The sequence below is a fragment of the Lissotriton helveticus genome, chromosome 1_1 (assembly GCF_964261635.1).
Source record: "Lissotriton helveticus chromosome 1_1, aLisHel1.1, whole genome shotgun sequence".
In the NCBI taxonomy this organism is placed as follows: Eukaryota; Metazoa; Chordata; class Amphibia; order Caudata; family Salamandridae; genus Lissotriton; species Lissotriton helveticus.
In genome coordinates this window covers 526,842,566-526,857,481 of record NC_136057.1, presented here as the reverse complement: position 1 = coordinate 526,857,481, position 14,916 = coordinate 526,842,566, and the positions used below count along the sequence as shown (strand labels likewise).

The following is a 14,916-nucleotide window of genomic DNA, read 5'->3' as shown; positions in this document are numbered from 1 at the left end:
CCGCCCTAATGGTACTAGAATCAAATGGAAGGGTGCCAACTCCTGTGAAGTGTCAAAAACAATTGTACAGGCCTGTGGCAATGAAATAGAAGACAGCCTATTGGTCAGGTCCGAACCAATTAAGATCCTGTCAAATTTCATCACTATCAATTAATCTATCTCTAAATTATTTACTGTGACGTCATCCAGGAAACAAACACAGGCCAGAAGTTGGTACGACCATTCATGTACTGTCTCTTTGAATCGCTTGAAAACAGCACTTTCGAACAAACCAAGGGATAGTGCAGTAGTTTATGCTCTTAGAGCAGAATATAATTTTAATTTAAAACGAAGGAAGAAGAAGCTTCAACAGGAGGTGTGGGACAACCTTGCACTTGCTGCAGAAACCTCTAATAACAAGTTATTCTGGGATACAGTGAATTCTAAACTTCTCAAAATCGAATCTGTCCCATACCTTTTAATTCATGTGAGTTGTGAGGAATGGGTGGCTTATTTTTCCAGTATTTTTAACCCTAGTAATGCATCCTTGGTAGATCTAACAATTCAACATAATTTGCCTATTACCCCGCTTGATATCACTCTGGAAGAAGTTTTGATAGTTGTGAACGCTATGACGAGAAGAATCAAATACATTATTATAAAAGTTAATCAATAGGACATTGCGGCCATCCCTATGGTGTATCCAAAGTAGCTGCCAATGGTGCCCTATATTAATACTTCTTTTGACTTTCACAGGTAAATTATTTATTAGTAGGATTAACAGCCCCCCTTTGCTCTACCAGAAGGCGATGGTGTTGCAGGCAAGTTATATGCAGTAAACCCGTCAAAATGAACGTTAACGGTATAGGTAATAGTAAGGGGGGGGAAGCACCAGGTGCTGATGGTGTCCCTAGCGATGTATATAAATCCTTACCAGAACTGTGGGGGCCTATACTTACAAGAGTTTTTAATGCTGCAGTAACCGAGGGTTGCCTGTCCTCATGGGGGGAATCCGTTATTATTCCCATTTACAAAGCAAAAAACTATCGCCTCATCTCCTGACTCGACTCCTCAGTCAAAATTATGAGTAGAGTTTTATTGTTGAGTGGGTCATGGATAATGATATTTTGGCCCATGCATAATATGGTTTTAGAAAAGGGCTAGGTATGTTAGAACAGAGTATTAACCTGGAGCTTATAGTAGGGAAATATACAAAAGCCAAACAGGGTTGGCTCTTTTTATGCTTCGTAGATTTGAGCAGCGCATTTGATTTGGTAGATCATGGTGTTTTATGGCCTGTTTTACTCTACCTCGGCGCCCCGAAACTCATCATTTATTTCTTGGCCAGGCTGTACGAAAATCTTTCAACCAAAGTACGGTACGGCCAGAAGGGTGATTGTACCCCTAATTTTAATGTAAAACGCGGTATCCGCCAAGGCTGTGTTTTAGCCCCTTTGCTTTTTACCTTGTTTATTAATGAAGTTGATGCAGCACTTAAAACGATCCAGGCGGATTCCCCATTAGTGTAGGGCAAGGAAGTGCCAGTACTGCTTTATGTGGACGATGCCCTGCTTTTATCTAGAACATCGGTAGGCCTCCAGAGGTTAATTGATGGGTTTGCTGCTTTTATTAATAAGAGGAAGCTGTTGATAAATAAGACCAAAACTTTTACAATGGTATGTGTCCCGAAATATAAATGTCTGAAACCCTTCTTTATTGAAGGTAACAAAGTACAAAATGTGGACAACTTTTGTTATTTAGGTATTTCCTTTTCTTCGGATGGGAAATGGAATCATGAAATGTCACAGGTTCGGGCAAAATTGAGGAAGAGCATATACAATGTTTTTAAATTTGCTACTAATCTGGGCGATCGTCGCATTAAAGACATGATTGACATCTATAAAGCTAGATGTACATCGGTTTCACTTTATGGGGCTGGGCTTTAGGAATACAAACCATGCTGTTATTTACAAGTGGAAGAGAATTCTTTTTTAAAGAAGCTTTTATGTCTACCGGTCTCAGCCTCCACTGAACTTATTCACTGTGGAGTTCGTCATGACTATCTGATGGATTTAATAGCCATGAGACTGCTTCAGTTATGGAGATCGCTATGGACAAAAGAGGAGACTATTTTTACAAAGTCTATTATAAATGATTGTTTTTGTTTGGATAACTATTTAAAGATACCCTGGCTCAATAATTTAGCTAAGTCTTATGGGAACATATTTGATCGAACTATTCTGGGAAATCACAATGAAACATCTGCTCTGTCAAAACAGGCATTTGAGAGTACCTTCCTGTCCCATGAGAATGAACACAGGATTGAAATAGCAAGGAAACAAACCGCGTATCGGCTTTATCATCTGCATATAGATACGGTGGGCTTCCAAGCATATCTTTCACTTGTCACAAGACCTTCCCATCGCTATGTATTAACCAGAATAAGGTTAGATCTTGTGCATCACCTGGTTGCTTTCCCCTCGATGAAACAGCACCCAGATTCCTTATGCCCCTGCGACGGGACTACAAAACAGAGCACCTTGCATTTTTTACTCCTCTGTGATCTGTTTTTGTCTTTCAGAATTGTTTATTTTTAACCATTGTTTAAAAAGTACGAAGCCAAAACTATTAATGCTGCTATGACCCTACTTTTTGCACTTAAAGAACCTGAGATTTGTTTTTATAATTCTACATTTATTTTAAATTCAAATAAGGCTAGAAAGAGTAAGTTGTTCTAACGTAAATTACCAATCCCATTACGTTTGGGGGCGGACCTACCGATTAAGCACCTTGCACTTTATATTTTGCACTTCTGAAGCCTATGTGACCTGGTCTTTGGTATCATAAATATGTGATGCTGCTATGAGTCTATTGTTTACATTAGGAGCTATGCCATAATATACGCATTTTATATTGCACATTCTGAAGCCCCATTTTGGACCTCTGTAACCAAATTATGTAAAGCTGCTATGTGTTTATTGTTTACATTAAGAGAACTGACGCAATGTACGATGCATAATGAAACCAGTATTTGTACGCCTTTTTTAATATGGGCGCCGACTTTTTATTAACTGTTTTTAACTCGTTATGTGTATATACATTGTGCTTTTATGGTTGTATGTCCCAACCAAATAAAGCTTATTTTGAATTGAATTGAATTGAGTGTCTCAATAGTGACTTTTTTATTAAATGAGAAACAAGGAAAAGAGGGCTCTCATATCACAAGAGAGGCATATAAGGAGCCAGTTTTGGCCCATAATGCTAGGGGGGCTTAACACTGCATCGCACACATCACACTCTTCATATGAGAAGTACCCTGGTGATTCTCAGTTGGTGCTTCAAGCCATTTTGCGTTGAATCATTATCTGAAAGGTTTTATTGGCAGAGTACTTGTTTGTTAACAATTCACGTTTGTAGCCTTAAAAGTCATTTTTACAGAGGGATAAGAGCCAGACCAAAGTGGCCCCTTATATATTGAAATACACAACTGTCATTAAACTTCAAAGAAAGAAAAACAAAAAAGGATCATATTTAATGGGGAAACAGAGTAGAGTACGTGGGAAAGAGTGCACTTTTTGGCCTTCACATAATGGTCAGTGAAATTGAAGGTAACACAACAATCTAGTGGCAAGAGAAGACTATAGCAGTCAGATTGTTCGATGTGACATTATGTTTTTCCAAAATAAGAATTTTTTAAAGCTTAACTCAGGCAGCACCAACATGTAGACATTAGCGGCTCTAAAGTTCAGGGGAGCAGGAGAAGTGCAATACTACTTTAAGGCCGTGTTGTATTTGGGACATATGCACAATAACACTCTTAAAGGAAGAACCTCCACAGCAGACATTAAGAGAGTAAAAAATTGAACCGAGAAAGAGGGAACACCCTTGGGGAATGGGGGGATCCATAATGTGTTCTGGGAGTCTGCAATGATGATTAGTGACACACAGTCAATAAGACCGTTTTTAAGTATACTTTACTTCAACGTTTGTTGCGTTGGGGAGCCAAAATGTGTATTGAGGCTCATGTATGCATTAGTATAGCTTGAGGTACGAAGAGAAAAGTGGATTAAAGAAGACACACATGAGTGCTAAATTAATCTGAGTAAGATCTGGAATACAGGAGCCCTAAATGGTCTACTCACTAAAAGTCTATTTATCATAAGAGGGTTTCGAAGAATTTGGCATAAGAGGAGAATTAATATAGACATTAGCATGGGGAAAATTAGCAGGTAGCAGAAAGAGTTATAGAGAACAATCTCTTTCACTTGACATGCAATGGACATATTTTTTGGGGCGCTGGAACCTTTTGAAGGAAGCAATCAATCAGGGTTGGTAAAGTGCTACTACTCACCTGTGAGAGTCTCAAGGCCCGGGGGAGGGAGGCAAGGGTAGTTCTGTTCAGTGCTGGGGTCATCTGAAGAGCCAGGTCTTGAGGTCCTTCCTGAACTGAAGCAATGCGTGAAATTGCATACGTGGAAGGGGAGGGTGTTCCAGGCTTTGACTGCGAGGTAGGAGAAGGACTTTCCTCCCGTTCTGATCTTGTTGATCTTGTTGATACGTGGGATGGTGACCAGAGAGAGCTGTGCTGATCGGAGGTGTCTTTTAGGTGTGTGGAAGGCGAGGTGGCTGTTCAGGTATGCGGGTCCTGTGTTGTGAAGGGCCTTGTATGCGTGGGTGAGGAGTTTGAAGGTTATTTGAAGCAGCAACATTCCATTCTGTAAACAGAGAAAGTAGCTGAAAAGAAATGACACTACATTGCTTTTCCAAGAATACAAGGTATACTGACTCCTTTCCAAAGTTCCTAGTGCTTGCAGAAATTTTACTTATTTACAAGGTAGCTCAGGGGATAAGGAGGAGGATGAGCTGCATAGTCCTCATCATTCTCATCTCCACAGCTGCCCTGGTTACTGAATTTTAGGTGTTTCTAGGGGTTAATACACAAGGGCTTCAATGGTGAATGCAAAATGTTGGCAGTTGTGTGTGTTCCGGATATTCGGTCCACTCAAGGAAGAGTCAGAGCTAAGTAGGTAGTTACACACCTGTGCAGCAGATATGAAAGGAAAATATATCTAAATACAAGAGCATTTGTTTCTAAAATGCACTAATATGAATGTAGCAGCTGTGTCACATTGCAGACATAGGTAGGAAGAATATTGTGCTAATATTAGATATAAGGGTGTGGCTGCAGAAATCGGGCATCATGAGTAGGAGACCGCACTGGCAGTGATCATGGTGTGGGTGTGATGGTGATGGTTGGCAGGTTGAGGAAAAAAGCAAATTGATGCATTATTCTTTCGTATTACCTCAAAACCCGACTCTTGAGATGGCCACCATTTCAACATAATAGAACAGGGTCCACAAACCTTATCACTCTTCTTCAACGCCATTTACCCTCTCTAGTCACTATTTTGAATGCAGGCTAAGTGGCATCACTGAGCTGCTTGCAGTTTTTTAGGACCCCTCAAACATGTCTCGACTTCTGTTGCATTTATTTAGGGACTGTCTATTTCTGCCACAAGCATATCGTGAAGACAAGGCTTTTGATACTAAATGCAACACAAATGGCACGTTAAAAGAGTTAGTACATTGTAATTAAAATATGGTTACCAGCGTTATACACCATCAAAAAGCCTGGCAGGTGAATGTTGCCCCATTTGCACAATTAAACTCACGATCACACACACAAATGGAATCCTAATTTCATGATTCAAGCGGGCAACAATAAGAGAAGTGCAGCAGATGCGACAAGAGCATGGATATAATTGCATGGTAATTAATCTGGGGCCATATGTATGAAGCCATATTGCGATCGCAAATGCTGAAATTCGCAGAATTTCAGCGTTTGCGATCGCAATTTAGGCAGTTTGCAATGTAACGCACAACAACCCACTCACAAAATAAGGAATCGCAAAATTTGCGATTACCTATTTTGCAAATGTATTTAAGGAATCCCAAATTGCGATTCCATAAATGCAATGTAGGAAGCACACAAGTTTTGCGATTTTGGCTAAAGGAATCGCAAATTACCACCAACTTTAGGTTCTTTGAAAAATTCACTTTTTTGCATTTTTCAAAGTGCCATGTGGCGCACATACATGCCCACAGCGCATGTATGTGCGCCACTTGTGCACACATGCTTATTTCAGGGGTGCAACAGGGTGTCCTATTGACACCCTTGCAACCTTGAAATTGCATTCTCAATTTGCGATTCTCTAATTGAGAATCGCAATTTGAGAATGTCTTCCCATTCATTCCTATGGGCCTTCTAGCCCATAGGAATGAATGTGAAGCTATTCCTTATTTGCGAATCTCAATTTGCGATTCGCAAATAAGGAATATGTAGGATTCGCAAAATATTCAGCAAATCCTATATACATTGCATTTTGCGATTCTCTAATTGCGATTCCCTAAAAATCGCAATTTGAGAATCGCAAAATGTGTTTTTCATACATATGGCCCTAAATCACCACCTTTCCACTTTTTGCAAATCTTATTTCTCTATGTTTGGCCCTCTGTTCTTAATGTGTTTTAAAGATGTTTTGCTCTTTTTAAGAACTTCATCAAAACTAAAAAAGAGACAGACATATTAAGTCAGTTAAAATAATAAAAAAAATCTTCCTGTAGAACACTCAAAAACAGAATTAAATACACTTTTTTTAACATCAGCTTCCTACGACCTTTAATGTTTTGTACTGCTTAGTTCTATGGTTACTGTGTATTTCCACCATGAGTTGCTTTTGCTCTTTCCGCTGGTGGCTGACGTGCCTGGAAAATATGAGCTGGTGTTCCAGCATTTCATTCTGCTGCACTTGTAGAAAGTAGTTCCGTTGCTCTACGTCTTAGAGGAGTTGCTAATGAGATGTTATGAAACTGGACAGCCAGGCAACATTGTTGGCTTTAGGGGTGTCGTGGGACTCTGTGCAGCTGATGCTCTGAAACTGGACAGCCTAGCAGCACTAGTGACTTTAGGATTGCCATGGGACTCTGTGCAGCTGCAAGGATAACAATATAATGAAACGCATAGTAAGACGTTCTGCAAAGCTAAATAGAGTTTGATGGGATTTAAAACTCATTAGGACATTGAGGGTTTGCTGGAATGAAAGAATCGCCATAGATCCCCAAAGCTCCTTCCCCGCCATGTCCCTCTACCTTTAGTAATGAGAAGTACTGTGTTTTTTCCAGCAATGAAGCCTCAGCTAACTCCAGCTTCAGAAATCTCTGCCTTAATGGTACATCTACCAAAGGTCACATCAATGGTCGTCCTGCCCTACTAGGGCAGGGCGACTGCCTTTTATTAACGTAAATTATGTTTGGGCAGGTGGTCTGCTGGCTTGACAGGGTGGCCTCCTCTACTCATATTACTCATATCCACCCTATTGCGATAGTCCTGGCTGAGGGTCTGAGTACAGTGAAGGGTGCCACCACTATGGGTTGCCACGTGGACACCATTTTTAACGTGCTTGCTTGGAAAACTTATTACAGTGAAGGGTGCCACCCCTATGGGTTGCCACGTGGACACCATTTTTAACGTGCTTGCTTGACAAACTTATTACAGTGAAGGGTGCCACCCCTATGGGTTGCCACGTGGACACCATTTTAACGTGCTTGCTTGACAAACTTATTACAGTGAAGGGTGCCACCACTATGGGTTGGCAAACCTTTTTGTGTTTTGAGAACCAAAAAAGAAATTTCCCCTCTAGAGTCCTTTTTTATTAGGACCAGAAGTAAATGATCCTAAGTGCAGAGGACCGACAAACACTGTGACTTGGTAATCCTTTGGCAGACGGGAAGATGATCCTAGTTAGAGGCTTCCAGCAGTAGAGCCCATGCTCTAGATCGATTGGAAGAACAGTGGATTTGGAAGGGCTGGGCCACCACTAATGTATGGCAGTCCTCTCATTCTGCTAAACTCTAATTCACATTATAAGCCCTGTGGTTAAGTGATTTCTTTATCAATTATATTTTAGAACAAGATGTCTTTTTGTTTTGAGTATCAATGACTCTCTGCTCCGGTTATGGGGTGAATTATCCTCCTTCAGTGACCAGTTGGTAGAGGATCTAATGTAGATTTAGTATGATTCACCTAAAAAGTCAGAAATATGCAACCACAGGTTTCGACCTCACCTAGGGTCCGATATCTGACTTTGAGACTGTATCACATAAAGTGCATACTAGAAGCACTAATTTAAGACAAAGTGCTGTATCAAATAAAATGAGCCCTGAAAGTGCTACTTTATGGCATGGCCTCTGTCACAGTTTAGGGCTGACTGATGTGTTATACAGAGGAAGACCAGGTGTATACCATATTAGTCGTTAGCAAGTGGTTGTGACTCGAACTTTAAAGGAATGTACTGTTTTTGGCTGGAAATGAAGCAGTACTTGTTGACATCTTTAAAGTATTTGCAGAGGACAGAGCACAACACCATGACAAAACTTCATAGCTGCCAATTTTTGAGACTGCTTATGCGTGGCATGTTAAAGGATTCAGTGTGCTTAAAAGTGACATTCTACTGTCAAATGTGTGAAACATTGAGTGACAATTTCTAGCAATTAAATCGAAGCAGTAACTAGTATTTGACTACTTTCTGTGAGGGTTATATTATGTCTAAACATATTACAAAAAATGAACACACACTAAAACAAGCCAGACCTGTTGGCAGTGCCATTGCTTGTTAACATTATCAGATGAAGGACTAATAACGATTTTGTTGTGAATAATTATATTTGAAAATATTTTAGGTCTTCAGAGTTTCTCTATCTTATCACTCCTGGTCTCCCTTCACACTGCTTTCATCTACAGTATTTCACAGGTAGCCACTTATGTCCTTTCTCAGCATATGTTCAATACCCTCAATCTGTATATCTCACACATCATCTCTTTTCTCTCCATCTCACTCTGTCCTGCATGCACTACTTGTTTTGCCCGTGTCATCAGACCTTATACACAAGGTTAGGGATCCCAGATGGGAACCCTAGGAGGGCAGAGAGGTCCTCAATTAATGGGATGGAAGGGATATGTCCTCTCTGTCATAGACTCAAAAACACATTATTATTTCCTCTGGAACCAGGAAGGTTCTTGTAGAAGAGGTAAAGAGATGGGGGATAGCCAGTACTCCAGATGGTAGAACACCCACTATTGTGGGTGAGACGGGAAAAAGACCCTTTTCTTTATATAACCCTCACTCACTCTAGCAGTGATGTGCTTCATCATCGGGTTCACCCCAACTCCTAAAGGTTGGGATTGGGCTCAACCATGTTTCAGGGGTCACTTATGAAGAATGGGTGTATGGGGGCATACTTTTAAAGATACAATTCCCCTCCCATTCCAAAAGAATCCTTTATTCGTGGGATGGAAGGGAATGTTAAAAAGGATGTAGGGCTAAAGGATGTGATGGTCCTATGACCTTAAAGACCAACATGTTTCAGCCCTTTCCTAACAGCCTATATGAGTTCCTGGACTTTCAACAGGGTGGGTAGCTATAAAGTCACTTGCCCCGGTGGCGTGAATGATGTGTGCATGCAATTTGCATGTGAAAGAATTTTGAAAAAGGCATATACTTGGAACTGCTTTCTGAGGGAATTACCTATAGGAAAGAGAACAAGCCTATGATTTTTCCTGTAAAGCCAATTGTTGGCATACTGTTGCTGTGATACTTCACAGTGCAGTCCCCAAGCAAATAAGTGCAGTGACAATCAAGGTAATATCACTAGGAAAGCACGTCATTCAGTGATCCCAGTGATGTCAAACCAGATGCACTCACTCATAAATCATTGTGCATTCAGTTACAAGTCAAGGTGAGTGAATTGAACTTGAACTCACACATGTGGTCCCATTCGCACATGCAGACCCTCAACATAGGATTGCTCACACTTACACCAAAGTCCACAACTATCTCATGGACACACAATGAATATTTAAAGTGATAATATACAATATTCCTATTTGGGGTGAAAGGGTAACTCACCCACATTTAAAAGGGGCACCTGCTCCTATGGGCCATGAGAGGGAGGCCTTTTAGTGACACACTGTTTATAAGGAAGATAAAAATGCCAAAATATTATTAAGCAAGTGATCCTTAAATAAGGGAGACAAACATTGCCTACAAGTAGGCCTCCGGCTGTATCCTCAGGCATGAGGGACAAGGAAAAACGTACTTTGTCAAAGGTCCTGTCCCAGGACCCAACCTAGTGTTAGCTCAGCTCCTCTGCTTGCAGTGGCCGTGGGGGAAATGTTGCTCGATTTAAGTATTCAAGTTTCTGCCGAGGTCCTAGCCGGCATTTCCGTGTGTGGCCACACCCGCCCTGCCTTGATGAATGGTGATTGGTTAAAACGCTGCAGTTCATCCAGGAGCAGAGCCTGGACGTGCCACCTTGGTCATCGTCAATGGAGACACGGAGCTTCCACGTACAACCCTGCACGCAATGACAAGGAACGAGCTCACCAGTGATGTGTGGCCTCGTTCCAAGGCGGTTGTCCCGGTGATTACAGAGGCAACATAGTGCGGCCACCCCCACAGTCATGCAGCCGGAGGTGCAGACAGCATTTAGTGTAAGTTTACACACACACCGATAGGCCAAAATAATGGTAGCATTGAGGTGAGCCCCATATGTGGTGCATATTGGGTATTGTAGTCGCATTATTTCATTGTACCACACAGCGTCGAGTGCGTATTCCATGGCCCATGTCATCAGGCATCACACCACTCCTGTCTCTCTCTGCTCAACTGTAACCACCATTTATTTGACCTTGCTAGCAATATTTCATCATCTGTGTATAACTACTTCACACACTTTCACATAAAATAGAAATTACTATTGTTCGCTCATCTATGAACATCGCTCTGTGCGTTCTGTAGAGAGGCTATTTTGATTGACATCTGCAGAGAAGGCAAGGGTTGGTCTGAACACCTTTATCTGGCCCATCTATAGTCAGTGGGCGAACTCTCACTGCCTTCAGCCTCAGCTGCACAGGTTTCTATAGTGCTCTAAAATTAGCACCCACCCACAACCTTAAACTGACCTATAACCAACTCAGAGAGAGAATGCACTGTACAAGAGTTATATTTGTTTCATGAACCTTCTACTGAACATTTGGAGAATGCAAACACTTTTTGATGAAAAATGAAGTTGAACGTTTTTAAAAGAATTTGGATGGCCTGATATTGAGTCACTCTGTGGTTCTTTCCCATGACATGTCTCCACAGCAGCTCCAGCGCAGGGTGACAGAGGCTCCCACTGCCACAATGAGTATGCACGTGATCTGCACATGCAGTATTTACAATTCCGCATAAGTGGATAATGAATGTGCACCTTATTTATAGAAAACCGCGCTTTTTCAATAAGATGGTGTTGTCTTGCGGTTCACACTAATGCGCTTTCTGGGCAGATATTCACTACAGCCTGCGCTTTTGTCACGCAGGAAGGATAGCCTTTCTGTCTGGGCTGTCTGTCATGGGATAATAACATATTATGGGGCTCATTTATGAGCCCCTGCGTCACTTTTGCACCACCGGTGCGTCACTTTTTGTGATCCACCAGTGGAGTAAAACATGCGTTATGTTGCACCATATTTACAAAGTGACGCATCTAGGTAGATGCGTCACTTCGTAAACCCCTGCTCTACATTATACCTGAGCCAGGTATAATGTATGCAGGGTGGGCGTACCCCAGCAAGAAAGGGCCGTAGGAGTGGCGCAGCGAAATCTATGAGATTTCTCTGCGCCACTTCTAGGACGCAAATGCGTCAAAACCTTACGCCTGCCTCATGGCAAGCATATGGTCAACGCAGGCCCTTTCACATGGGGCTTGCCCCATGTGAAAAGAACATTGCTGGAGTTGCGTCAGGCTTCCGACACAACTCCAGCAATGCGCCACTTTTTGCACTGACAGATACGTCAGTTATACTGAGGTATCTGTCCTTCCTTGCGACATGATGCATCATATTGTAAATATGACGCCTCATTGGTGCTGCAAGGAGGGCGCACTGAGAAGTGGGGCATCGCTGCTTTCACGCAGCGATGCACCACTTCTATATATTTTGCAGAGCTTGTTCTTTAAGGTTGAGTTCCTAGCATATCAGCTTATAGATAGGAGGTGTAGGTGCTCTTTGGTAGCTTTAGAAGTATGAAAATGTAAATACACTGAAAACTGTAAGCTTGCGGGTGTTGGCAAAGTGGCCCGGATTAAATTGCTAGTCATGGCCAACCTCTAATGATAACTTATTCTGTTAAAGAAAATCACTATGCAAACATTGCCCCTTTCGCACTATACATTTCCACATGTAATCAAACCCGTAAATGTAGGCTGATAAAAGCGGCCCCTATACTTTATGGAACCAATTTCTGTTTCCATAAATTGGAGTGATAGGGTAAATACACTTCGGAACTTCGGTGTAAACATATGTTTTCTCCCTACATTCTCCAATCCTTATCCTCAACAGGCCGGCTTTAAAGACACAACTCACCACACCTTCCCCGCCACAGAGTTCATGGTTGGAATATGAGGAAAAAATGCGACCCACAACTGCGTTTTGTCCTCATATTTTTCCTGTGTCTACCGCAATTTAGCAGAGTATAAATAACAGTGTGTGTCCCAGAGATACCAAACACCGTCCACACACACACACCAGAACCCCACTGGATCGCACAAGTGATGTGAGCACGAGCAGCATGAAACAATATAATGTAAAAATGCTACACACCTGCTAAATGCAACATACAGTACAACGTGACAGCATTGATAAATCAGAGTATCTAGAGGCTGCTGCTGGCTTCAATATCGTTTGGGAGCCGGATGCAAGCACACTATGGCCAAGGGGTGTGACCTGCTCTCTAATCCAAAATACTGCCGAGGGGACACCCGACCAGGAACAGTTGAACAAAATACCTGCAATGTCGCCGAATCCGTATGAGTTTGGGCCCGCAGCTTGAGGTGTGTTTAATTTTGAAAGAAGATTCCTCCGCTGCCCCCATGATCCCGCGCGCTACTTGTCTCGCTGGGGACCGGGGCAGCCAGAGAACAATTTGTTTTCGCTGCGCAGGACCGAAGCAATGTTTCCAACTCATGTCTAAGTAATGAGTGAGCACCCCAGGCACTAGGACATGAAGCTGTAAATTGTACAGCAAGTGCCACACGCTGGCTGCTTATATTCAGCCATTGAGCCCCTCTCATGACCCGACAGTATCCCAAGGAGCACTGTAAATGTATGACCAATGTATTAATGTGCTGTGATGTTGACACAGAACTAAAATGCCTTATGCTAACACCCGATACGTGGTATTTGGCAGGGCTACATAACACAAAGCTACATTTATACATGAAAATAGCGTATTGATGCAGTCTCAGTGCATGTCCGTTGCCAGGCAGAATATAATATTGAAATCATATTTTAAAGAGTATATTTCAAGTTTTTCATATTTAAGAAGCCTTTTGGCTATCTACAAAGGCTTCTATTACGAGTGTCCCAAAAATTCAGCCAATATTTACTGCACCTGTTAAAATCTGATACCCCAGGGTTCAGAATGTAACAGGAGAGACAAAATCTTTCCTCTTTCAAATTGCAATAACATGCAGGTTTTGGTGCCTTCCACACCAAAGTGTGCATGTCCTGTTTGTACCGGGCATTTTACCCTGAATATATTGGCGGGCATGGCCTGTCGAAAATTGTGAAGGTGGCGACTGTATAATACTACTGCTCTTTCAGTGTTATTGGCTTTTATTTAGGAGAACATAATTGTGCTGTGAAATGTTTCTATCCTATATGACAAGCATCCACATAGAATCAATATTTCAAAAAATACAACAATGAGAAAAGCAGAGTATTGGCAGGGCTCTTAAATACCTGCTACCTCTGTCTTTTCCTAAAGTAAAGTGCCCCTTTCTTTTGGCAGGATATCCATGCCCTACGCCTCCAATGGCATCTTCCTTGAAAATGAAGCCGGCTACTACAAGCTGAGCAGCTCCGAACATGGGTTTGCGGTGAGGATTGACATCACTGGGAATGTGGAAATTGTGCTGTCTGACAAACACTTCAACAAAACCTGCGGCCTCTGCGGAAACTTTAATACGTTTGCTGACGATGACTTCATGACTCAAGAGGGTGAGATATCATGTTTTTGAAAAGCACATTCTCTGGTTTTGTGAAAGTTGTGGGGATGCTCATGTTGTGTTGTTTACGTGCCTTACAAGTAGCTGTTTCGAAGATCCTTGTCTATCTTGTATGAACTTGGTGATAGAACAACTTGTACTGTAGTAGAGATATCTGAATGCTCGTCCTTCTAGCTGTGGTTACAAGATATCCGCTTGTCATCAGGGGTACAGTGTTCCGCATCTGGGCTTTTTAAAACCTATTGCAAACAAAGTGCCTCATTTACAAGATTTTGATGCACAGTAGCGCTGCGCTGCCGTGCGTCAAAAGAAAAGGGCAGGAATGCGCTGTATCTACAAGATGCGGCACATTCCTATCCTTTTCCCCTGTGCCAGTGCATAAACAGCAGCTGTGCGCCTGCGGATACACCCATGTGTCATTTTGCAAGGGTGCCTGCGCTGAGGGGATGATTGTTTTTGTGCAGGAAGGGACGCCTTCCTGCACAGAATCAATCATTAAAGGCATTTTCCTATTTCTATGTGCAGCACGCATAGAAAGAGGAAAAAAGCGAGGAGAAAAAAAAGTATTTCTCCTCATTGCCCCTCCTTTTCTGAAGCATTCCTAGGCTTTACAAAATGTTATAAATCTGGGAACACCCACAACACCACCCATGGAATGCTCCTTTCATGCAGAGTTATGCGTAAAAATGAAACATATGTACAAGGCCATAAAAAGTCATGCATGGCCTTGTAAATATGGGCAACCCATTGCGCTGCTGGTGCATCAATAAAAGTGATGCACCTGCAGTGCAATGAGCTTATAAATAAGCCCCAAAGGTTCCAATTCACAAA

At 42.0% G+C, this 14,916-nt stretch overlaps 1 protein-coding gene across 1 annotated transcript in view; it reads left to right on the top strand.

The window, feature by feature from the left end:
- Nucleotides 1-14,916, top strand: part of VWF (von Willebrand factor) — a 1,169,185-nt gene that overhangs the window by 53,862 nt on the left and 1,100,407 nt on the right. Inside the window, exon 5 of the mRNA XM_078673989.1 lies at nucleotides 13,869-14,077. Coding sequence (XP_078530115.1) covers nucleotides 13,869-14,077 — 209 coding nt within the window. The remainder of the gene's footprint in view (nucleotides 1-13,868; nucleotides 14,078-14,916) is intronic.